Below are 27,171 nucleotides of genomic sequence, written 5' to 3'. Positions count from 1 at the left end.
TTTGTGTGGATGTTGTTGTTGTTGTTTTGTTGTTGATGTGCTGATGTTGCGGATGTCATCGTTGTTGTTGATAGCTGCTGCTGTTGTCGCGGAGGTATAAAGTTGTTGTTACTATGTTGTCGTTGTTGATGCTGCTGTTGTTCATGTCGTCATTGTTGTTGATGCTGCTGCTGTTGTTGCGGATGTCATCGTTGTTGTTGATAGCTGCTGCTGTTGTCGCGGATGTAAGTTGTTGTTGCTGCTGTTATTGCGGATGTTGTCGTTGTTGATACTGCTGTTGTTGCGGATGTTAGTTGTTGTTGTTGCTGCTGTTGTTCATGTCGTCGTTGTTGTTGATGCTGCTGCTGTTATCGTTGTTGTTGATGGCTGCTGCTGTTGCGGATGTTGTCGTTGTGAATTGATGCTGCTGTTGTTGTCGTTGTTGTTGTTGTTGCTGTTGTTGTTGCGGATGTCGTTGTTGTTGTTGTTGTTGGCTGATACAGTTGTTGCGGATTTTGTCGTTGTTGTTAATTGATGCTGCTGTTGTTGTCGTTGTTGTTGTTGCTGCGGATGTCGTTGTTGTTGTTGTTGTTGGCTGATACAGTTGCTGCGGATGTTGTCGTTGTTGTTAATTGATGCTGCTGTTGTTGTCGTTGTTGCTGTTTGCTGTTGTTGTTGTGGATGTCGTTGTTGTTGTTGTTGTTGGCTGATACAGTTGTTGCGGATTTTGTCGTTGTTGTTGATGCTGCTGCTGTTGCATTATGTAAGTTATTGTTGCTACTGTTGTTGCGGCTGTCGTCGTTGTTAATTGATGCTGCTGTTGTTGTTGTCGTTGTTGTTGCTGCTGTTGTTGCGGATGTCGTTGTTGTTGTTGATGGCTAGCTGATACAGTTGTTGTGGATTTTGTCGTTGTTGATGCTGCTCATCTGCTGTTGCATATGTAAGATGTTGTTGCAACTGTTGTTGCAGATGTCCGATCGTTGTTGTTGATGTAAATAAAATAAATAAATAAAATGTTGTTGCGGATGTTGTCATCGTTGTTGTTGCTGCTGTTGTTGAATATGTCGTCGTTATTATTGATGCTCTGCTGCTGCTGCTGTTGTTGAAAATGATGATGATGCGGATGTATTATTCATAATGCCGTTGGTGTTGATTTCTGAATTCCCAGAAACATGAACATTTTCCAGAAGTTTCACCTTAATACATAATAATAAAATGTAGTAGCCTGGCGAAGGCGACGAAGATAGACAGCTGACTAAATTACTGACACGAGTATGAATCGTCTTGCTGAGCGACGCCCCGCTGTGAGCGACGTAGCAGGTAACTTGACTGTCGCTGCTGCTGACGACAGAAATACCAATGAATAATGCAACATTTAAAAGCAAAGGTGTTTCCCTTTTAACTTTCGACAATATATCGTTTCTTTTCTTTCTTTCTCTCTCTCTCTCGCTCCCTCTCTCTCCCCCCCTCTCTCTCTCTCCTTCTATCTCTCTCTCCCTCCCTCTCTTCTCCCTCCCTCGAGCACCCCCTCTCTCTCTGTCTCTCCCCCTCCCCGAGATCTCTCCGCTGCTTTTCCCCCTCTCCAACTATCATGACCATTGCAGTTTCTTGTCAGTGAGTGACCGCGAGAAAATTCATTTATTAATTCACTCATTCATTCATTCGTTCGTTCATTCATTCATTCATTCATTCATTCATTCATTCATTCATTCATTAATTCATTCATTCATTCATTCATTCATTCAATCATTCAGACAGGCATGCAGGCAGAGAGTCAATCACTACTACACTGCAAAAACAGCAGAGCAACACTTAATAAACGCTTGAACACTTTAATGGCTAAAGTTTGTACAGTGAAGGTAAGCCGGGTGTTAATTTATTAACACTAAATGCGTGAAAATATGGAGATGTTTATAAAGATTAATAACACAAGATAGTGTTAAAAATCACACTTTTAACACTATCTTGTGTTAAAAACATTAACATCTTCATATTTTTTTCGTGTTTTAGTGTTTATAAATTAACACCCCTGTACCTTCACTGTAGAAACAATGCCATTAAGCCATTAAAGTGTTCAAGTGTTAATTAAGTGTTGCTCTGCTATTTTTGCAGTGTAGGAAATGCATATACGATTCACCAATTTATGGAAATCAATTCAGTTCAACTTTATATAATAAAATATCTTACATTAAATGAGAGTTTGCACTACCTCCATGATCTAACTAACCACTGTACTGGACCTAAACTAACATTTCTACATATGAACTATAGAGGGCGGAAATAAGTACACCGTTGGACTCAGGGTTGGACTCAGGCTTGGACTGCCATTCGAGAGCCTTGTTATTGATATTGGTGTAACCTTTGCTCATAACATTCTGTTTTGGACTTTTGTGCATCACATCTGAACTTTCGCCAACCAGAGAAGAGCTTCATTATACTGTATACATACGCCAACTTATCATCGTGATTCGTCCATTTATTTATATGAAACGCGGCCTTTTATTCCCAGCAATAATTAGACAGGCCTAAGCCTGGTATCTGATAGTGAAAAAAGATATTTACCACCAAAAAAATAAATAAATGAATGAATAGCTAGCCTAAATAAAAAATAAAATAACTTGGGAAAGTCAATAACTCTTGTTCTCATTTGCGACAAGTTCCTTATTCAGTAATTTGGTAGAAAAGAGAGATAATGCACGATATAAGATAATCTGCTCGAGGATCAGCCCTGTTGGATGTATTCATGTTGCAAAAGAAAGGTCACTTGTAGCGCATCGATTATGTTCGGTACGGTGACTTGCAGCTACTTATACCAGTGTTGCTAAAAAGACAAAGTTCAACATGGCTTTAAAATACTCCCATTTTTACATCAATCTCAGTCAAATCGAGAAAGGTCTGCAGAAGTACCAATATTTCAAAACAATATTTGAATTATGTTGTAATAGTTGAATTTGTACATTAATTCTTAAATTAAATCCACAATATTCCGTAACAATGCGTAAAACTCTGTCTCAAAAGCAACCCAACTTGGCGATAAAACCGCAATATTGGCAACACCGATAGGCGGGGCGTATTATGTGACTTGCCACACTACTGGTAGCGTGAAAACTAAACTGGTAGAGTAGTTAGTCACTGAATGTAAGACTACTAATAAGCACACAAAGTAGATTTGTGCATTAGTCTTCTATTGTGTGGTGTGTACTCAACTATAGGAGGTCGTTTCGTGTCATCCCCTCAGCAACCCGTGTATACGATCGACACCACAAGTCTGAAAACTCCATCAAAAGCTGAGTAACCAGATTGTGATTATACTGGTATACATCTACTTCAACATCATCATCTTCATCATCACTTCGGGACATACCAGTACTGTTGCAACATCATCCGTGTTCCTCCTGTTTATACGCGTGCCAGTGTAGTACAGTTTTTTAACCAACGGCAATCAACAAGCATTGCTACCATCTTATCTGAACTCCCTAAGGATTAACGGTATTTTCATCATCTTCATCTCGTCGTGTTAACATCTTGTTATACCTATCATTTCACATTCGGTAGACTGTTTTAAACAACATCAAAGTTCATAGTTATCATCGGCAGGTTATAATTATCGCAGCATCATGAGTTCACCAGTCGCATTACGCCAAAAAGACACTACATGGACAAAGATATTTGTAGGGGGTTTACCCTTCACAACATCAGATGAAACACTAAGAAAATTCTTTGAGCCTTTTGGTTCAATAGAAGAAGCAGTGGTTATCACGGATAGGAATACAGGCAAAAGCAAAGGATATGGATTCGTAAGTAACAATTATTGTCTTTCATGTCATGTAGAAATAATAGTTTATTTTCCTTACTTACACGTACACATAAACAGCTTGGATTCGTAAGTAACAATACTTAAGTTTAACTACATGTATTGCAAGTCTTTTATAGTTTCATGTCATGCAGAAATAATACTTTATTTTCCTTACTTACACATAATCAGCTTGGATTCGTAAGTAACAATACTCAAGTTTAACTACATGTATATTGCAAGTCTTTAATAGTTACATGTCATGCAGAAATAATACTTTATTTTCATTGCTTATTTATCAACTTAAGCCTTTACTTCACAGCACAATATCTTTGTTTTGATATTATTAGTATAGAGAATGTTATTTTTCTTTTTCAAATTAACTTTAACAAAGTAAAAATGGGTAATGACATTAACTGTTAAACTGGATAACACTATAATACTAGTTTAAGCGTATTTGGTTTTTTCTAAAAAGTTTAAGTGAAGTTCAGATAGATGATTAACATAGACTATGTAATGTTGAGCAATAATATCAAAGGTATTATTTGCATTAATACACAGAACAAACAAAACATGTCCCAAAATACATTTGATAGTATATGGTGTACTCTTATTTACCATAATAAGTTCAAATACAACAATGTGACCGTTGTCTACAATTGTTCCCAATCATCCGATTCATGCTTCAAATTCAAGTCACACGCATGTAGTGCAATGATCTTGGAATTGTGTATACCTAATTACTTCAAGTCTACTGCCCATTTTACAGATATATGTGGGTTTGGTATCCTTTTATACCAGTTCAGATGATTCTTAAAACCACCATCTAGCTAATTGTTTACAATTGTAGGAAGATAAAACCTGAGAACTTTTTTTAGGAATACAAACTTTTCATGTCGTCGCTAAAAAACTTTGGTGTTACATCTTAAGGTATATAGTACAAGCCCTTGACCATTTGTGTAGTATGACCTCTTCGCTTAGTATGCCACTTCTAAATTACATTATCTTTTAGGAACTCCAGCCTTTAGCATGACAAGCAACAACATCACCTCCATCCCGGGACCTCCATCCTCCATCTCCTGAAAAAACTTTGTGACTGTGACCTTGAAAATACTATGCATTAGTACCGTATCCTACCCGCCTTTACCTCAAGTGGTAAAAAAAATAAAATATGCAAACGTTTACGATTGATTTATTTAAATTTAGAAAAACTAAACTTTAAAAATTATTTTGCAGTGATGGTGTTAATCTACTTGTGTATGCACGACTGGAATTAGCGTTAACTTATGTTGATGGTGTGAGATTACATGGTGTGCACCAATTACTTGAAAATTACACCGGTTTCAATGCTAACGACGAACGCAAAGGCAAACCGTTTGTGCGTTGAATATCTAAACTTAACTTCGGCTTGTTCGTCGTTTAAACTTTAAAATTCTGTGTTTACATCAGAGTAAAGCGTTCAGCAATGCACTTGTAACAAACTAGGTTGAATGTTAAACAGTACATTGACTTTTACTGTTTTACTGTGTGCTCTTTTACTCCTTTTAGTCTTCTCATGCTTAATGAATCGTGCTTAAATAATGCTTAAATTTTGCTTAAATCGTGCAAATGATGTGGATGTGGATTACATGATGTGAATGGCAGAGATATTTATCTTGTCTGTATATTTATATAATTTAAGCAAGATTTAAGCATTACTTAAGCATGATCTAAGCATTACTTAAGCATTTATGCATTTATACTAGCTGAGGATGATTTAAGCATGATAAAAAAAAAAAGGAAGGTTTTTATTTCAAACTCTAATCGTGACCCGCAGGTCAAATTGCTAGAATTGTACATTAAACACACCTAAACAGACACAATGCAATTTGCAGGTAGCAGCTTAATCAGCGCCAATATTGCAACATTGAAACAAACAACTATACAAACATCCAATCCATCCCAACCACATCCCCCCAAGTAGGCAATGAGGATAAAGTGCCTTGCCCAAGGACACAACACGTTGGCACGAGCGGGGCTCGAACTCACAACTTATGTATTATGAGTCGGGCGCCTTATCCACTCGGCCACACGTGCTCCTTACACATGTAAGCATGGTGACTAAAATGATTCATTGCGTCACAATAATTAACATCTTAAAACGCATAATTTGACATTTCCTTCTGATTACGTCGTCACTCTCTTCCAATATTGTTTGCTCATGTACAACTATGCAATTCAACAGGAGTACTCCTTGTATCTTGCATTGTTAGATCAAGGAGAACATTTTTCAGAAATAACGCAAGCGTTGTTAAACACATGTATTTATTTCAGTTGAAAAGACCAAGGTTTTTTTCCTTTTGTCGTTTTGGAAATGGAAGTGCTTTATAAAAATTACAGAAACTATTGTTGTTTTGGTCTGAGACCATAATACCTAAATGGTGTATATAAATTATACTACACATATGAATTATGATGCAGACGTCAGATACATTTCCAGGTCTATCATTTTGTAGTTGTTAAAAAATTATGCAAATATGCACCACAGGAAATACCAATAATTTACAATAACATACTTATTCAGTAAATTTGCAAATTCAGTGTATGCATTTTGAAGAAATATTAAAAAGTAAAACCAAAGTATACAATTAGACGCCACTGCTTGATCATACAAAGCTAACTTTACTACAAAACATTCTGAGCGAATTCTTTTATTACTCAAAAACAAAAAACACACAACTGTCATAAGGAACAATGAAAACCGTCTGTTTTTCATCTAAAAAGTGTGTACTGTACGTTAACTTTCAAAACAAGAAAACACGTCAACTTTCACCACGTAATACAAAGCTAACTTAAGGCCTACTACAAAACATTCTGAGCGCATTCTTTTAGAATATTACTCAAAAACAAAAAACACACAACTGTCTTAAGGAACAATGAAAACCGTCTGTTTTTCATCTAAAATATGTGTACTGTACGTTAACTTTCTGTCCAAAACAAGAAAACATGTAAACTTTCACCACGTAACCACTTCTCCTTTTCCTTCCTCCGAGTAAATAACAAATAAAACTTAAAGCAAGCCACATAACCTGTGTTTGCTTTTCATTTGCCTGTTGACTTTAGTCTGTTTTCTCATACTCCGTCAAACCTGCTCCATGATTTTATTAAATCTACAAAACCGTTTGTTCCGTCTTTGAATAAAGTATACAGTCATATGCCATATGAACGAAAATAGGAGGTTTTGTTTGTTATATAGGGCATTGGTCTATGTTTAAGAAAGTGGTTTAAACCTACAGCATTTCATAAAACGACGAAAAGATTATCAAACTTTGCATTACAATTTCGTTAAGTAAATTTGTAAACATTTGACTTTTGGTACTGAACAGACTGCGTATGCCACTGTTTTTAACTTCTCTACTCCCGTATGTTTACTGACTACTAAGTTCTATAGAATATAAACCAACTGAAGCAATAACATGAATAATGTTGGTTTTTTGACATATTTTTGCTATTTTTTTGTCGTTGATATTTTTACAGGTTATAATGGAGACAAAAGACGCTGCCGCCAGAGCATGTGAACAAGCAAACCCCATTATAGATGGCAGAAAGGCAAATGTCAATTTGGCATTTTTGGGCGCAAAACCAAGACAGAATATAGCAGAATCACCACGGGGAGGTGAGTTTTGTCCTCCGTTGTCTTATTATAAATAATTAATAACCCTAAATTTCACCCTAACCTATATAATTCAAGCCCTAATCCTAACCCTAAACATAATTAACCCTATACCCGTATTCACAAAACCTAACCATATCCGCATCCAATAAGGTGGAGGATGGTCCATATATACGATATATACAATCATCCCCCTATGTTGACAGCTGTATATGAGGTTTCTGACTTCATTATCCTCATATTTGGCCATTTTAGCCTTAAAAGGTGCCAACTGTTGCACTTGTTTTACTTTTGCATAATTAGTTTACCATTCAAACTCGTAAGTTTTCGCGTGCTTCGCGCGCATTTGTACCATCGTCTACTAATATTCTGTCGGCAAAAGGTGCCGGATTCATTTAAGATGTCGCCCTATGTCATCACTGAATAAGAACTCTACGCCACGGGTTTTTTTTTCCTTCTTCTTCTTTCATTTGAATGTTACTGTGGCACTGTTGTATCCGGGGTTGTATAATTTTGGATCCATCCTTTTACTCCCTGGAGTCCCTACTATCATACTATCAGTTAATATAAATTTACAGTTGACATTATGCATTACATAATGAGTACAATGTATATCGTCAATATCTCTATACCATGTAAAAAAGATTTCTTATAACAGCATTAACATGTCTTTCAATCTATGTTTTTCATCATCGTCATCCTCATCACCTAGTGTCTTTGTCCATTTACTCATCACGTCTTCCACCATCTGTCTTCCCATGCTCCTCGTGCCCTTTCACGGATCTCTAAACTAATATTTTAGTAAGGAACTCCCTTGTCCGCCTCTGATTTTTTTAATACCCATTGCTTTGTAAAAACATATCCGCAAAGACAATCAAGACAGTTTGGAGTTTGCCTATTGTTTAAACCGATGAATAATGATCATGGCAATACATTTGGTATACACCAGTGGAGCTCGATCCGAGTGCTTACTTTACTTAACGTTTTTTGGTTTTCTCTATCATGTCTATAGTAGAATAGTGAAAATGTTTAGGTTTGTAGGACCAACATGACCAAAATAGTATGTGGTGTCTTTTATTGACGGCCAAATAACAAAAGAATATATCCTGTATGTAGGTTTTTGTCATTGAACAAGCTCTCGATGGCACTCAATCATGTATCATGTATTACCTGAAGAGCGACTACTCTATTTTGATGCCCAGAAGTAGCATTGAATTTGCATAACAATGAGTAATATGTGTCAATTTTGTGATCAAAAGTTTTCCTATTGTTCCCACCCAGCATCTGACGCCCTACTACGTGGTATTTATTTACTTTTGCGCGAAATTGCGCCTCTTTCAATATGTTTGCTGCGATACTAAGCCTGAGGTGAAGTTCTTCACCAAAATATGCAATTTTGGGTGTTTTTTTCACAAATTCGGGTGGTCCGATATCGTTTTCAGTGTGATCCACAAAAGATGAAGGCTGGGAATATTTACCTTAAAAAAAGACAAAAGTAACGGATTGCTTTCTTATGCGACCGATAACATTGAGCTCACGGTTTTAAGAAAAAGACAAAAAACGTGAATTATGTTCAAATATAAGACAGGAGTATTCAGGAAATGCAAATCCAATGGGAAAGGAATGTTTAATAATTTTGTTTTTGTGGTTAGACTTTGTAAGAATAGAAAGTATTGTGTCTTACATTTTTGAATCATCCCAATTTCATTGATTACCCACTTAGAAAAGTTAAGTTATTCTCTATTTATCGTGTGGGCCATTGTGGGTAACCTAATCATGTTATACCTGTGGAACAATATTTTACAACTTAGCGTAATGTAGCAACAGATGAGAAGAATAATCTACGGAAAGCCCGCCATTTTAGACTGGTCTTAATGCTAACTCGACATACAGATTATCCCGTAATCGGGTTGTTTCAAAGCCACTAGAAGTTGTAATCTGTTATAGAAAAGCCTTAAATTGTTGTCAACATTCTACTAATCCCCGGTCCTATTCGTCATATCATACTTGATGTATTTTATGAGTATTTAAGTACCGAAACATAATGGAGCATCTTTTTACAAAATGCAGTGGTGTGGAAGTAACTATTTCTTTATAATAAATACAATTTGAGCAAATTTTTATGACTGATGTTTTCACCACTTTCCCATGTCAGGTTTTAACATGTTTAACGTGAGTTTTATGGGATTTTAGAGCTTGAAAAAAGAGCGGTAATTGCGCCAGAAGTATTCAGCAAACATTGGCGGGTTTTTCCTACGCAACATTACTTTTCGACTGGTCCCAGGAAGTAAATGGCCATTACTTAAAAAAAAAAGTATAACATATCAGTGTTCTATTCCATCGTTGATAATGATGTTGCTCACATCACCTTCCCTGCTACGTTTAAACGGGATTTTTCTAAACAATTATTCTAGTCTCGGATCACATTCATGGTCCAACAAATAGGCCTATTGGTAGGACAAATTGAACAAAAAATATACCGATGTTTCATCATAGTAATTAGTATGACATTGCTACGTTAGTTGCAGCTTACAAAATTGATAGTAAAATAATTATTCTTTGACAAAAAAAACCCGTTATCATTAGTCATGATCATTTTTCAGCCGGCTTGGACAAATTAAAACAATAACGGCAGTATGAAGCCTGGTTCACCCTTTTTATCGATGTCTAATGCTTTCATCAAGTATCCGTTATTCAATCGGTAGTTTGTTTCACATCTTCTCTGGTATCTCAATAACATTTTATAGCGAATACTATTCCCTAACTCTTTATTCAATTGCGAAAACTTTGTTCGTGAAACATTGGTCAGAAGGACGGGATGACTTGAAAATAGTTTTGCATAACCGATACAAGGCTTGTTTGTACTCATTGTAATGCATTTTTCATGCTGATTCCAAATATTTTCTTGAAAATTTACATTTCTGAAATTTTGGAATTTTTTAAAACAAAATTTGAAACAAAACAATTCATTTTATACTTTTCTATGTCTTACTTTTTATTGGTGTTACTTATCCAGTGGATGCGATGCGACTGGCCATGGCGAGACAAGCAGCCGTACAACAACCTATGCTAATCCAACAGAGTTACGGGTAAGTCATCATGAGTATTTGTCAGTTTTACCATTTAATTGATTAAAATTGATATCATGTCGCAACAAGATTTGAACTACGCCGAAGTACGTCGGATGTACCGGTAACGGAATTGAAGGTCCGGGAACAACTTTTAGCATGTTGAAACGACGCAAAAGGAACGTTTTTGGTACAGATTGTTAAAATTTTCTAGTATTAGGATCAGATTTAATCGGGATGTATCAAGACGTATCGATTGAACGTTATAATTATATTCATCATCATTTTTTAACGTAACGTTGATGTAAAACTGTAAGATAGTAAAAAAAAACTGTATTACTTGAGTTACTTATTCATAAAACGTGCCCATTAATTGCTCGTCCAAAAAATTCAATAGAAGTCTATAGAGCAATGTTATTTTTCACTGATTATGGTAATTTATTTGCCAAGTAATAAGTAATAAACAAATACCACATCAGAATGAATTTATTTTCTGCCACGCTTGCTTATCAATTGTTAATATTTACATTTTTTTAAATCTCATGTAAGAATACGTTGCAGTTCTCCTGACAGTTAATACCAAGTTATACTCGTATAATAAAAAAAAAGTTATTCCAATCAATGTGAAACGAATACTAAATGCAACTAAACTTTGCTTGGTCAAAAAAAATTTGATCCGATAAATAATTTAGGTACCGTTCTATATCTGACTTTAACCCGCTGTGATGGGTCCACACGCCGTTGATTTGTTCATACTATGATATTATATCCCGACACATTTATCACTATACCCATAGATGGTCCACGGGTCTGGACTGTCAGTTTGAATTCAAATGAGTACTTAGTACACGTGCAAACTCTGTGCTCCCTTTTCACGCCTCGTCTCGTTTAATATAATGACCAAACTTTGGCTCACGTATAAATGGATACTCGCTTTGACCTTTCGTAAGAAATACTTTTCTTCTTGCAGAAGTTTATTTCTACATTATATTATTTGAAAAACTGAACAAAAGAGAGGGGTTGTAAATATCTGGATGTAAAAAACACGCATATAGTAAATTCTATGCCCTTTTTTCAGTCTTGTTTATTTTTCTTTAACTTTGCTTTGGCTATATAGGATTTTGGTAGGCCTATCATAATAGGCTTTGCAGTTAAAAGCTAGCTGGCAAAATTGCTTTCAAACATGCCGCATCAACATCGATTGGCCCACTCACTGTGCCTGCTCGCCCGCCATGACACCCCGCCCGAAGAGGTGTGCTTACACGGAGTACTGGGATTTGCACCCGGGATTTGCAGGATAAAGATAGCCATCAAAAAAGAGGCCGGCTGGCTACTATCTGATGGTGGTGAAGACATGCACGCCAACCATTTAACTCTGTTGGGGAGATTACATTCACAGTCTAAAAAGACAAAAAAAGGTTGGCCCTTTTGAAAGTCTGCCGTGAATTGAATGGTGTTTTATTGTTTTATTGACTTTTAAACATGTTTTTTATCTTTTTTCAAATCATTGTTTGCGTTGTCATGGAAACGAATGGAATTAAAACAGCATTTTCCTTCACCGTGTGCACACTTCTTTGGCGTGATTTTTTTGGCGTTTTTATTATTTTTTGGTTGTTTTTTTGTATCCCATCATTTAGTGCTAATTCCAGATTTTTTTCTTCTTTAACTTGTAGGAGTTCATAAGATCCTTTTCCCCATTTTAGTGGTACTTTTTTCTAGCGATCACAAAATCATGCAGTTTGCTTTTATTATTATTATTTTTTTTTCTGTTTTTTTTCTTCATTACACTACAAATCGGCCTGAATAACATGCTGATATGACGTGTCATAATAATAATGATCGCCATTTTAGTTTCCCATTTAGTTCCATTGAGCATGCGTGTGCAGTATTTCTAAAACATAATTGTGTAAAACTGAATTTAGCTCTGGTTCATTTCTTCTCTATCTCTTGTGTTTCTATATATTTTCTCTTGCTTGTGGTGTTTTTAAACCAGGAATTGCGGTGTTTACTGTCATGATTCTTGATTTTCAGTGAGTTCTTCTGACGTGTGTTTTGATTATAAACCAATATGAATTGTTAGGCCGCAAATGTGTGTTGGGGATAATTTGCCCTGTGTAAAAAAAGTATTAACGAATTTGTCACAAGTTGCAGTTCATTATACTTTAAAAACATCTTAAATGTGAGACTCCATTTGGAGACGCCTGTAAATCATGAAAAATATGAAGCTTTCAATGGTACTAGTATACATAATAATAGTATAGAAATGATGAAAACTATATGCACAGTTGACTATAAGAACAAATCATTATAGTTGGAGAACAATAATTTCACGAACGACATGTTGATGATAATAAGACAGTATAATAATCGATTATTGGCCAACTGCATATCGAATTCCAAAGTTCTTATTTTCTACAGATGTATTTTGATCAATATCATTTGAGGTCCGTACAATAGAAAATTATTGGACATCCAGAGGATTGAAAGTCTATGCAAAGTTTGTAGACATACGATATTTTGAGGTACATTGAATGGGTTATGAATTTATGAATAATTTAGTGCTCTTATTATTCTGTGAGATACCATTTTTGTGTATTGAATTTTGTTATCTGACATAATCTGCAAGTATCGACGAGATGGGGTCTCTTCTGTATTTGCAATTGTATAAAAGTGCGCCATTTTCTGATGATTAGTGTTTGCATTTAAGTTATAAAATACTCGTGCATGCATGCGTGTAGGCCCAAAATCACCATCTATCATCATCATCCTCCTTCTCCTCTTCCTCCTCCTCCTCCTCCTCCTCCTCATCATCATCATCATTAATATTATCATCATCATCAGTATCATCATCATCATCATCATCAATATCATCATCATTAATATCACCATCATCATAATCATCATCATTAATATCATCATCGTTGAAATCATCATCATCACCATAAAACACAACCCAAACTTCGTATAGGACTTTTCAAATGTTGTTAGAGTCCTTACAAAACAGGTCACTCTGTAAACTTTGCATGCATGACGCTATTAGCATCTTAAATCAAATCAGCAATGACGCTTCAACACATACCAACACAAAATTTGCTAAAGATCACGCCGACTTTACACCATGTTAAACTACACCATTACGCAGCACCTAACACCGTCATGACCAATACCAGTATGTCAGGCTGTCTAACTTTTTTTTATAGCTATAACATGGACAAATTTGTATCCGGCAAAAATCTGTCGGCGTTGAAGATCACCATTAAAGATTGCGTGCAATGAATAGGACTTAGCATTAATAACTAGTTAATATATAAGTAAAAAGGCAAGTCGAAAGGTAACAGAAGTGTGATATGTGTAACTGAAACATTTAACGTCTAGCTTTTGCGAATGAAGGTTGGTCAGTCATTCAATGTGCTTTATCATAAGTATATAATGTGACATGATAAAATGTCATTTGCTAAAAGAATCGCGTGCATGGATAAGGCCTAATGTAAATTATCAATTCCATTCGTTGAGGTATAGGCCTATAGGGCATATGCTATATGTGTCACTGTGAGCCTGTGAGGCAAGTACAGAGTCTACTTAGTCAAAAAAAAATAGTAGGGCCTACATAGGCCTACATTGTATAGCATTCATCATATCAAAGAAAAATGGGGGAGTAGTCGTTAGAAATTTCTTCACGATAACTTCCAATATCTTACAATTTTGTTTTTATTCACGTATTTATTTCAACAATAACTTAAGATAAACGAAGCTCGGAAAACGTATCACCAGCAAGTATTAAAATTATTAGTAGGCCTATGCAAGGAAGGAAAATCATCACCAGCAAGGTATAATAATTATCAGAGCGTTAGATGTGGCGCAACGCCGAAAATTCATTCATTGATTCATCACGAGACCTGACCGAAGAGTTTGCGGATGAAATTGGAACTTACGCCTTACATGACATGCCATTTTACGACCGAACAGGTGCGCAATGTTGCGTATTCTGAATCGGTCGTGCCGTATCTAGGATGCATGTTGGCCAAAAACTTGTTGATGTTGGTGACCAAATTTGCTTCCAGAAAGAAAGATCATTGGAAAGTCAAAGTAGGAGATTGTGATGGACTCCACTTCCACTGCATGTATTCGTCGTACCCATTGTAGCATCGTAAAGTATACTCAAATAGTTGATTTTGATGATGATTTCCCCGGATGATTCCTCAGTGACAATCACAATGGCCGAATGTTGGGGTAAGCTTTATACGAGACGTAAACATTGTGGCTCGAGAAAGTGTCTTCATTTGAATAATGAGTTCGGGAAAATTGATGAGGGCTTGCAGTGGCGTAGCGGGGACTTTTTCCAAGGTGGGGGGACTGCCCCCTGCCAAGCTTTGCCCATGCCCCCCCCCCCCTTCTTCCCCTTTTGCTACCCCACTGAGGGCTTGTAGTAGGGATGACCAATGAACCATCAACTTGATTAGAACACTCCCATAGACATGCAGGGAGCTCAACTGTGCACTGCTTGCACAGACATTTCTAAATTGATCTCATTCTTTTATTTTTCAATATCTTTCTGTAAAAATTAGGGAAGTTAATGCCAATTATATTTTGTAACTATCTTGCAAATTACAGCAATATAACTTATTTAATTTTCCTGTAAGTGCGAATCAAAATTGGTCCATCACCACAGTGCGCTTAATTGCCAGTGGCTGAGTTCAGCACTGCTCAAGAATGGCACAAAATATTCATGTCAATAATTTCAGGTGAAAAACGTGGCCTACTGAGCTGAAATTTGGTAGAGTTGCCAGTAATACCTCTATCATACCCTTTGTACAAAGGTTAAAAAATTGAACAAGTAGATCTTGAGTTAAAAATTAAATCACCAGCTTCCCTTTGGAATTTCCATATTCCTTTCGAATCATGCTAAGAAGACACCTTTCTGAACATAAATGTGAAGTTTCGTGCTCATTTGATGTATTTTTCACCTGATTTCAACCCTAAACATTTTCTTATATTTTTACCATCTGCACTGACTTGCTGCTATACACGCACAGGAGCTGTACTTTTAAAATACGCGCCTAATCAATAATGAGTCTTTCACTCCATTGTTAAAGTATTGTGCTCCCTGTAGCATTATGGAGTGACCAGGTCCTAGTTGTGATGGTTTTGAAGCAGATGACAGTGTTCATTCAAGCCTATCAAGGTCAGTTATTAGCCACTTGCTGAATGGCTGGACATTATCAGCTATCAAAGAGATACCTTATGCTGCTGCCAATCACAATAGAGGTTAAACATTTTGTTAAAACCCCAGAAGTGATATCAGGACAAAGCTGTGCATGTTGGTACTTGATTGTTTGGATTCCTATGTTGAAAATCCCTTGTAGTACATTAGTATTTTTCTTATGTGTAGTGTATATTGTTGTGGAAAAAAAGTTCACCTGGACTTTTGATTTTGTGCCACTTTGGCCATTATGGATGGTTTTTGGCAAATGTTTTCTAAAAGCATGATTTTAGTGCCTCGGTTTGAAGAAATACTCAATGCTATTGACTAGTAAAGTGCCATTTCATAAGAAACCCTTTGATACTTTCACAATATGCTTGTTTCATGTTTGCATATATATTAAAATAAAGAAATATAAAAGGTAAATATATGCTTATACCAATTTTGCTCACATTGCTATATTTCGCTTCCAATGACCGGTCAGAATGGGAAACTTTGAAAATTCATAATTCAAAAGTTTTTGACCGATTTTGACCATTTAACCACCAAAATACTTCTGTTGATAAGTTCTTTCCAGAAAACAATCTTTTGTAGCAATAGGGGCAACATGAAATTATGATGGTCATCCCTACTTGTAGCTAGAGATTGGAATGAATTTGCTAATTAGATGCAGCCCTGCACTAATCAGAATAAACTTCATTTATTATTAATGACTGTACACTTCATAAATATCTTGTGGAGATCCATGTAGCCTATGGACTTGATCTTGGTTAATTAGAAAGATTTTAGATGGTGCAAATTGTTGCAATCATAATACTTTACATTCTATAATGCTTATTAACAAATATTTATTGACAACATGGCAAGGCTTAGTGATGTAACAAAATTTAATTGGATATGTGCAGTGGCGTAGCCAGGATTTTGGAACCGAGGGGGCATCAGGAGCATATGGGTACAGAGAATGCACATATCAGGGGCATAGCCAGGGGAAACTGGGGAGGGCAAATTTCCCCACAGAAATTTTTCAAGGATAAAATGGAGATGGCAAAGAGTGAAGTGTCCTTAAAATGACTTTTAAAAATGAGACAAACATAAATTAAATTGTCAATTGGGGATGAAAATTTGGCTTTGCCCCCCTCACACAAAAATCCTGGCTATGCTACTGCCCCACCCCCAGGTCTTTTGCAAAGACATGCAACATCATCCTATTTTGGACTATTATGAGTCCCTCCCCTCCCTCCAAGGGTCACCCATTCCTGTTTACGCTAATGTGCATGATAGCAGACGATTTATAGCAGACGACAACAGCAGCATCAAACCTCAATGTTTCATGACTTTGCTCATCAGTGAGTCTTTTCAAATTGAACAGATTGAAAGTCTCTTAGCAGTCTGGGTCAAGAATGTGGAGACTATACCCAGTGATACCAGGGACCAGGTTGTTAAATGTTCATACATTTATTAATTAGGATGCATATAATTTAGCTTTGATGTTTCTGACCAGACAGGTATCCTTACCCTTAGGGTAATTGTTCCTCACAGTATCCTTACCCCGAAGGTATATGTGCAATGACCTTGAAAAAGGATATTGATCTTGGCCTTTTTGAATTTAAATGTCAAGGACATGAACTTGCATTTATTTCCCAGCCCGACATAATTGATGCAAAAAGATGCATGCATAATGACACAATGCGCAGACTCTGTAGAGTCGCATATGCACGATCAGAATTTTTTAAGCTTAAATGCTTTGAATGACAATATGACACAGGAATTTGCTCATTTTCCTCAAAGATGCATACGTTCAAGAATACCGGTATTCTGTTTCAACTTCAGAAAACAACTGGTCATTCAGAGGAGGCAAAATCCTAGTCATTGCCAAGTTTACAGTGTGTCCACTTCTAATCAGGCTGGCCAGCTCCATCTACTGGCAGAAACAACCAGAATTCAATTGCCCTGGGATTCTTTTTTACCTGGTCCAGTAAACATTTTCACCTTGATTTCGGGCTAAAATAGTGTAAAATGGACAATTATGTGCAAACAGTTGTCCCGGAAACTTCACATCTTGGCCCACAGCTCCTGTGACAACCGACCCTCTTTGAAAGAGAATCGTGATCCAAAAATGGCTGATTTCAATCCAGCTTCCATCCGAATTTTCCAAGGATGCCCCTCTGCCACCCCCATTTCCGAGGGTGCAGTATATGCCCACCTGCTGGTTATGCCCGTGATGCCTATGTGAGGGGTTCTTTGCTGGTAATATGTAACAATACAAAATCACAAGATGGTTATGGTGAGATGGGTGTACTGTACTGGGTGTCCTTTTGTTGTCTGGAACCATTCATGAGCATTTGAATGTCATTAACAGTCTCTTGTTTCCATTGATGACCTTTTAATGAGTTGCTTAACTCTCTTCACGCGGGTGTCGACTGCAGACGACAAGTTTCAAATTTTTTTTAAAATTCAAATATTTCAAAAATGTAAATTTTCATGACCATATTTGGAACCAGCATGAAAATTGCATCAAAATGAGTCCAAACAAGCCTAGTATTGGTTCAGTAGTTCTTATGATAGCTCTTGATATTTTGAGAAAATATTTCAAAAAACTTGAACTTTTCCGTTGCAGCGCATGGCTAGCACGCAGAGCATTAATAAGCAGTTAACATTCTTGTTAGGACAATATAAAACAAGAAGACGACTCAACTTCAAATATTGACATCAATTAAATGGTTAGTACATCATGTGTGTCAACATGTATGTACTACATGTAGGTGTGACAGAAAGTTGTCACAAAGGCTATTAAGCTATGCCATTATTCCCAATGCCTTTTTAAAAGAATTTCTTGTTTATGGAGCCATGAAAATTGTTTAGTGAGAAAATGAGCAGACGATATCAAACTGAAAGCTACTTGAGCCGTCTTCTGGAGGATGACCCATGATATTGATATGTGCCAAAATTGGGGTGAGGGTCACTAGGTCCAGCAAATGAGTCCCCTACCCCACCCCACCAGTGGCGGCGGCAGGAATTTTTTTTTTTTTGGGGGGCAAAGTGAATTTCAGGGGGCAAAATTGGCCAATTTTATGCAAAAATTGCCGCAAAAAGTGGAAATTTACGTGATTTTTGGGGTTTTGCCTCAAAAGTGGGGGCAAGAAAATATTTGGGGGGGGGGGGGCAAATGCAAGTGTAGGTTTATATGCCTTCAGGTGGAGAATGAGCATTGTGGACTCTTATTGCTGCACACACTATCAATGTAATGTATTATGGTGCTCACATCACACCTTTAGCCATGTACGGTGCACTATTAATTGATACTAGCCAAAAATTGATTAAAATAATACTTTTAATGGTATTTGAATCCTATTTTGGTAAATAGGCCTTTTGGCTGATGGATTCGCAGCCAAGAAAGGATCTTACCAAAAACCTACATACCCTGGATGCAACCATCAAGTGCCAAATAAGTCTGGCCATGCATGTATCTTTGAATACTCAATCTACACCCTATACATGGAGTCTCATCCCAGTCTCTATCTTTGATCCTACCTTGATGACTTTTCATGTTGTCTGTAAAATCAGAATCGTATTAAAGTCATGTTCAGACGATGAAGAACCTTTGAGGGTTTGAAACTCTGAGTGATATTCTGTAACCAATTGCAATATGTAGCTAGCGAAGGTTGCATTCGCTGATGATCAGTGTTTGCAAGTTGATAAAAACATCTTTTAAAATTCATCTTCACATGGCATAGGCTTCGGAACTGCATGGGGATAGGCCCCTACCCCAATAATTTGGGTGAATTGAATACCTTTCAGCACCCCACCAATACTTCTAGGTGAAGTAAAAAATTGTGATTAGATACTGGAAAAAAAGCCATTTTGACCTCTGTTTTTACCAATTTTTTCTACCTCGGAGGTGGAACCCCCTTGGGCACCCTCAGAACAGGTCATAAACAAAATATGATTTTGTCAGCCCCCCCCTGTTGGAAATATTCTGACGCCATTGTGCACAGTGGTGGTACTGAGTGTAATTGCATTTGAGGGATACTCATTGAAAGTTGCAACCACCGAGTATGAATCCACTCTGAGTTGACTTGCAACTCAAAACTAGTGCATTTTCAAAGCCTGAACCTCAATGAAATCCCGGGAATGAAATCACCAAGATTTGGAACTCTCAGAAGTTCAACCCTTCCATATATCAACTGGACTCTATAACGTGTAGACCAAGTGGATAGATGTTGTTGCCCATGATTCATAGATGTATTATTTCCTATGGATTATAGTTGGAATGATATGTACAAATCAGCATGCTCATGATGACTGCAGATGGCCGTCTTATGTTGTCGGATGCTTTTATAAGACGCAATGTTTCACAGGTTAATCCGAACATTTTTAAGCTATTTTAGTAATCTATGCTTGTTGTGGATAGACATGCAAAATGTGAATTTTGAAAACATTATTTCGCTTGATATGCTCCGGAACCAGTAGGCTAGTGGGGGCTCAGCTGTCAGCTCCCCAATAATTTGGGTGCAGGGGCTTGAATACCATCAACCAAATAATTCCAGATGAACTGAAGTAAAAATTGTGATTAGATACCAGAAAAAGTGCCATAATTGACCTACTTTTGCTCAATTTCATGTATTGGAGGTGGAATCCCCTTTTAGACTTCCCCACAACAGCTCATCAACAAAATTTCAGTTTGTCAGCCCCCTCCCCATGTTAAAAATCTTCTGGCGCCCCTGATTATTCATTCAAAATGTCAATGTGAGCAATTCAACTTTCCATGCATGTAAACATGGTGTTCATGTAAATTCATTCTGTCCAATTCCGATTGGTGTAGCATATCCCATCTTGTACCATATGGTAGAGTGGACATTGATTGACAATGGTGATTATGAGTTAGACATTGGACATTTAAAGGATTTGATTCAAAGAAATGATGAACAACTCGACTACTCAGTGCCAGAAGTGGGTAAGTGCAATAGCTGCCATGTGAACATTTGGCATATTTACAGAAAGTAATCACATGGCAGCTATACATGGCAGCTATTGCACTTACCCACTTCTTGTACAGACCAGTCAAACTGATGTTTATGTTTGATCTCCAGCAATGAGGAACACATTGATGATGATGATACTATGAAGACATCTTGATATTGACCTTCAATGGAGAAATGACCTCTTCTCAGTGGCAAAGTTCATAAATCTCAATGCAACAATGTTATCCTAACATTTGACCTCATACTGTGGAGTATGAGTTCATGTATCCAATATTGAAAGGTCATTCAATGAATGTAAATGAAAAACATTACAGATGAGCATGTATGAGATGTTTAGTGAGTATATAGCAGAAGACATGATTGCAGAATGCAGATGTTGTGAGTCGGGAACATCTTTATGCCAGAAACAAAGGAATCTGTCATCGTTGGGCCCATGAACATGATTAAAATAAAACGACCAAGATGTTACATATGCAGTTTGCTTTAAACATGTTCAGGGGCCAATGATTAAGCAGATAACCGATACATGCCATTTTCAAACTTTTTTTTAGTTAAAGGGGCATTTTGTGATCCACAGGCTTACCCCTCACTTTGAAAAAATATTGTCAAATTTGTATTTTGGGAATAAACTTTTCCATGGATATTCTCAAACATACCATAAAAAGAGCGGGATGCTAGAATCACAAAATTCTCCTTCAAGGCTACCAACATCTGCCCTAAAACTTTTAAATGTCACCCAACTTTGAAAATCTCACAGAAGTTTTGAAAATTTTATCAAAAGTAACACATGTCTTCTTATTATCTTCTTATATTTGAGCAATTATATTTGCTTTGAATATCTCAAATTGAGAAAGATATATATCAGTTCTTACATCTGAATTCTTCACATAATGTACATATTTTTGAGAAACTGTACTGGAAAATGCTAATGGCTACACTCAGATAATTTTCTGTACTTGTTGTTTATTATTTTAAATTTCATCATAGAATCTCATCAGTCAATATGCCAAAACAACATTTCATGTACGGTACATGTATGCCCAGGTCATTGCACATGTATCCCACATACTCCCATAATAACACAAGCCTGACTCAACGTCCTTTCAAGTGAACCTAAACTAGCATGATTCCAACCACGTGGATATACCAGACACGTTCGTTTCAATTAAATCCCCTGCTGGGGTTTGCATCTTCCACGAGCTTCGTATTTATACTCTGAAATATACACTATGAGCCCAAAATGGTCTCATAGTCAGCACCACTGGTGTTAACCCCTATATAACAAGTATATCTTAAAATTTGACCTTAAGTTCTGGGGTATGCGTTTTTGTACCCAACACATTTAAAGGTCATTCTATGCGTGTACAAGCATATTGGGGGTTAAGGAACTGTGTACTTGAAGATTGGCATGTTGAGATTCGTATGGTGATACCAACTCATTTAGGGCCACTTTAGTATACAGATATCACTATACAACAGTTCATTTACAAATTTAAGAACTCAACAATACCTTAAGACTGATAACTGACAGCCTGTCACCCTAAGGCCAGTGGTGTGACCATATAAGGCATGGATGATGAAAATTGTACAAAAATTGAATTATATTTTGCTTTTCCTTTTCTTGACCCGACATCATGGTTTCAGTTGATTTTGATTGTGGATGAAATGTGTGTTGTTCAAAAGATTACAGAAATATGGGCTAATTTCTCAATTCAGGGCTCACACCAGACTTTGGATTAGGGTTAGATCTGGAGCAGAATTAAGATTACCTTTAGTTCTAGGAGCAAAATTAAGGTTAGAGGTATCGAACTATCGATAGGATTAAGGGCATAATAATTAGGATAGTGCTAGGATTAAAGTATAGAAATTTAGGGTCATGGGTAGAGTTAGGGTTAGGGGTTGCATGAGGGTAGTTTAATTCCAGTTGATGTTTTGTATAAACTTGTCATCTTCAAAATACAAAAACTCATACCAATGACCTTTTGGCAATAAAATTGTGATTATTCAAGTTTGATTTATAATGACATCTTTAAAGAAGATGTAATTTTAATTTAATTAAATATGTAATATTACAGCTTGTGTAATTGATTTATCTCATCCACCAAGTGATGGTGAGGAGGAGGAATGAGGATGATACCGGGAGATGATAGTGATGATGATGATGATGATCCGCAGCTGTGCAGCGAACTTTCTGCAAAATAAGAGCCAATTTATTTATTTATTACGCTCTCCTCTAAAAACAAAACAAAAACAAAATATATAAGTAATAAAAGAATCTTAGGATAAGAAGAAAAGCTTAAATATTTAATTTTACACAGCAAAATAATAATTACTCTAATGAAAAGTTAAAGGGCATTTCGTGATCCACAGCCTCATCCCCCACTTTTCTCAAAAAAAAGTTGAGATTTTTATATCGCTGGAAACCTCTGGCTACATAATGTTTATGTACAAAATATCTCTTGCAGATTAAATCGTTTAGCTAAGATATCGTGAAATCTGAATTTCGTTCTGGTGCACCAGAACGAAATTACAACGTACAAATGTATTGTCTATGGAGCAGTGTAATACATATTCATGCATAACTCGCAAAACGCAAAATCGGAATCAACTGAAATTTTGGGAATATGCTTTTTTCGTGGATATGTACTGAAACATGTCATAAAAAGAGGATGCTAGGATCACGAAATCCTCCTTTAACTATTAAATATTTTTTGAATTTTGGTTTGTCCAGCATGATCTTTCTCTGTACATCAATATATCTAAATGGGAGTTCAAATAGGAAATAAATACCATGTAAATGTGCATGCTACGTTCTTGTACCATACCATTGAGTTGTGTGCGTACGCCTCAAGACATGGTTCCCATCTGTGTAAAGTTTGTGTATAGTTGGACTAGGCATGCATTCCACATGTAATGTTACATTATCGTTGCCTAGTCGGGAACGACAAATTTTTAACACTTCATCAATTTTCATAGTATTCTCACGCTTTAAAAATGTCACCTAAAAAGTAGAATGCAACATTATCGATCCAATTTAGCTTGACTATTACAATTATTACTAAAGAAATTTCAGTTAAGTGCTGTTATTTAAGAGGACTTTCAACTTTCAAAAATTGAGTCGCAGAAAAAAAATGGACTTAAAAGAATCTTGGGCTGGGTGGATGGAGGCAAGCAAAACAAATGCAGAAGCTCTATGTATGTGACTGGTAAGAATAACATAGTCATGTACAATGTATTGAATGTTAGAGTGAGGAGTATGTTGGTCTATGACAGCTGTGAGAAGAGCAAAATGTGCAGTGACGTTTTAAGAGGAGCAAAAAGTGATGGGTTTTTTTTTGCGTTAAATGATTTTGATAGGTGAAGTGGTGTAGTGGATTCCTGTGTTGGATTCACTATGGACCACAATGTTCTCATCCCAATGGCATAGTTCAATAACCTCAATTAAACAAACATAGTGCAAAATTTGACCTCAAGGTGCAGAGTATGAGTTTTTGTCCCCAAATTTTCAAAGGTTATTCAATGAATGTGCAAATGTATTGGGGTTAAAGAACTGTGCCTTGAAATATGAGCATGTTGTGTCTAGTTGTCTATGTCATCCAAGTGTTTGATGTATGGGGTTATATAAATAGGGCATCTTGTTTTCCACCATTCGATTGATAGCAATTTGAAATTGATAATGTAGGGAGCGTTATCACGTACTGCAATAGTTATCATCGTCATCCCCATCAATAATCCGTCATTACCATCTTCATCATCACTCTTAGCTTCATTTCATCTTCATGTTCATCATCATCTTCACCATATCATCATCCCCATTCTCATCTTTATCTTCATCATACATGTATATCACCCTTTTCTTCATTATTGCTTCATCTTCATCTGTGCATTCATCATCATCCTCACCATTATAATCAGCCCCATTTACATCTTCATCTTCATCATCTTTGTCTTCATCATATCATCATCATCATTATAATATTCTCATCTTCTTCTTCATCACCCTTTTCATCATCATATTGTCCTCCTCCTCCTCCTCCTCCTCCTCATCTTCATCATCATCATCATCACCTTTGTTTTCTCATTGCTTCATCTTTGTGTTCATTGTCCTCATCATTATCATCACCCTTATCTTCATTCATTGCTTCATCTTCATCATCGTCCTCATCATTATCATCATCATCATCATCATCATCATCATCATTATCATCATCATCATCATCACCCCTGTTGCCAAGTTGATCTTGATCTTCATCATTACCATCATCCTTATCCTCATCATTATCATCATCCCCATTCTCATCTTCATCTTCATCATTACTTCATCATCACCTTAATCTTCATCTTGGTCATTAATTATCATCCCCATCCTCATCATTTTCATCATCCCCATTCTCATCCTCTTCAACACCACCATCATCATCATCCCCATCCTCATCCACATCCTCATAATCTTCATCTTCTCCATCTCCATTAATACCATTTCCATTTCTCCATATTCACCTTCTCCTCTCCTCCCAACTCCCTGCAGCTCTAACATCCCATAATCATCTCCTGAACAATACAACCATCAAAAAACAACTTTGTAAATAATTTAACCCAGTCACTTCAATTTAAAAATCCACATTGAACAAGATGCTATCCATTATACCTCAAGCAAAATTGTGGACACTCTGGTAGCAATTGAGGAGGATTCTGATTCTGTAGCCACTGGAGCAAAAGCCTCATCACAAATTACACAGTTCAATAACCCATACTTAACTACCATAACTCAAACATTGACCTCAAGTTGTGGAGTATGAGTTTTTGTACCCAACACATGCAAAGGTCATTCTATGAGTGTACACACATATTGGGGTCATGGAACCATGTACTGATGTATGAGAATGTTTGGGATCCTAGCATGACTGATAAGAGGGTGTATTCTGTAACTTCCATATAAGGCAATAAGTGTGCCCAACTTGTGCCTGAATAGACAACCCTGTGGGTATAGCTTTACCATTATAGCTGTGTAATCAGTCAGGGCCAGGTCAAGATAATTCAGCTTTCACTTTTGCACTTGACTTTTGGACAAATATTTGCATCATATTAGATTTCAGGATAATAATATAATGGACACAAATAATAAAAGTCACCACAAAAATGTTTACGAATCACATGCATCATGATTTTATATCAAGTAGGCCTATGTAGTAAATTTGTTCGGTCAAAAGTTCAGAAACTGAATCTGAGCATCAAATGTTCTGTTCATGAATTGGAAATAGATATTTTTATGGCTTTTTCAAAATATAGATATCTATTTTCAAATCTGATAGGAATTACTTTTCTTACCTGACAAATCATTCTTGACAAATATTATGAAACAATTAAATTTGAATTTTTAGCATTAAAATTAGCCAGTCTTTTTGAGGGAGAGGGTTGTGCGACTTCAAAGTGTGTCTTTATTGAGGACAAAAAAAAATGGTTTGCAGGCTGAATTGAACTTTCACCCATGTACTTTACATGTACTTTTGGATACTCTTTTTTTTTTAGACTTTCATTCAAAACTTTAAAAAAAAGTGGACCCTTTGTGATTTTTATCTTTAAAATGTGAACTTTTTGGAGCATATTTGCAAAAGGCTATGTGCTTAATCTTTAGGATCTACATGTTAAAATGGACACAATAATACTTAATGTGGGGCTCTCCCCCAAGTTGGTTAACCACATTCAAGTGGTGGTATATTCAAACAATGTACATGAATATACCGCAACCTTTAACATAATTATAGTGTTAAATGTGAGCAATAGATCTGGATGTAATACATGCTATCATTGTTGAGTGCAACCTTCTCACCTTTGTTATCATAATGATAACTCCTGAAGCACCAAAGATTAACCCAAAGTCAAGTTTATTTACATATTAGATTCGTTGAGATATTTAGGCCTACTGTACTCTAAAATGCTGTTATTTTTTGCAGCGAAATTATTTTGCGAACTTAACAAGCACTAGTTATTTCTACATTTTTCTTTCAACTGTAGAAGCATGGCTAGCATGCACTACTAAAGGTCAATATGGAAATTATAAAATTGCATCAATTTATAAGGTAATTTTATGAACACAATCCTTTCTAAATAATTAAAATATTAAATCTTTTTTAAATGTTACATATTTTGTTATTTATAAAGTAGGCCTACTTCAGTTAATAACTTTTTGAGTATAGACATTTTATTGATTTTGGGAGAGTGAAACTTCTGATATTCATATGCTCATTTTAATTTCAAAATGCCCGTTAATTTCATAAACATTTTAAACTAAAATTTGGTCAAATTAAAAATATGTAATATGCAGGCAGATTCACGTGCACATTTAAAAGTAAATAGTATGTGAACTTTGACTAATGAGTTTCAGGAAAATAGATAAATTGGCCCTAAATTCTGATTATGATGTACGTGCCCGGGGGTGGGGGGGGGGGCACTGAGATGATGTGTTGTCAGAAAGATGAATATCAAGAATAAAATAT

The 27,171-nt window shown here is 36.3% G+C and overlaps 1 protein-coding gene across 2 annotated transcripts in view; it reads left to right on the top strand.

Annotated features, from left to right (window-relative positions):
- The first annotated feature begins 3,092 nt into the window (after positions 1-3,092).
- Positions 3,093-27,171, top strand: part of LOC140162977 (RNA-binding protein 24-A-like) — a 71,739-nt gene continuing 47,660 nt past the window's right edge. Inside the window, exons 1-3 of one of the 2 annotated variants that reach the window (XM_072186300.1) lie at positions 3,093-3,776; positions 7,289-7,430; positions 10,429-10,513. In XM_072186300.1, coding sequence (XP_072042401.1) covers positions 3,597-3,776; positions 7,289-7,430; positions 10,429-10,513 — 407 coding nt within the window. In that variant the 5' untranslated portion in view covers positions 3,093-3,596. The remainder of the gene's footprint in view (positions 3,777-7,288; positions 7,431-10,428; positions 10,514-27,171) is intronic. The other variant, XM_072186301.1, reaches the window with a different exon arrangement.

This window comes from Amphiura filiformis, chromosome 10 (genome assembly GCF_039555335.1).
Source record: "Amphiura filiformis chromosome 10, Afil_fr2py, whole genome shotgun sequence".
Classification (NCBI taxonomy): domain Eukaryota; kingdom Metazoa; phylum Echinodermata; class Ophiuroidea; order Amphilepidida; family Amphiuridae; genus Amphiura; species Amphiura filiformis.
The sequence above is the reverse complement of the archived record's forward strand: the minus strand, read 5'-3'. Positions and strand labels throughout refer to the sequence as shown.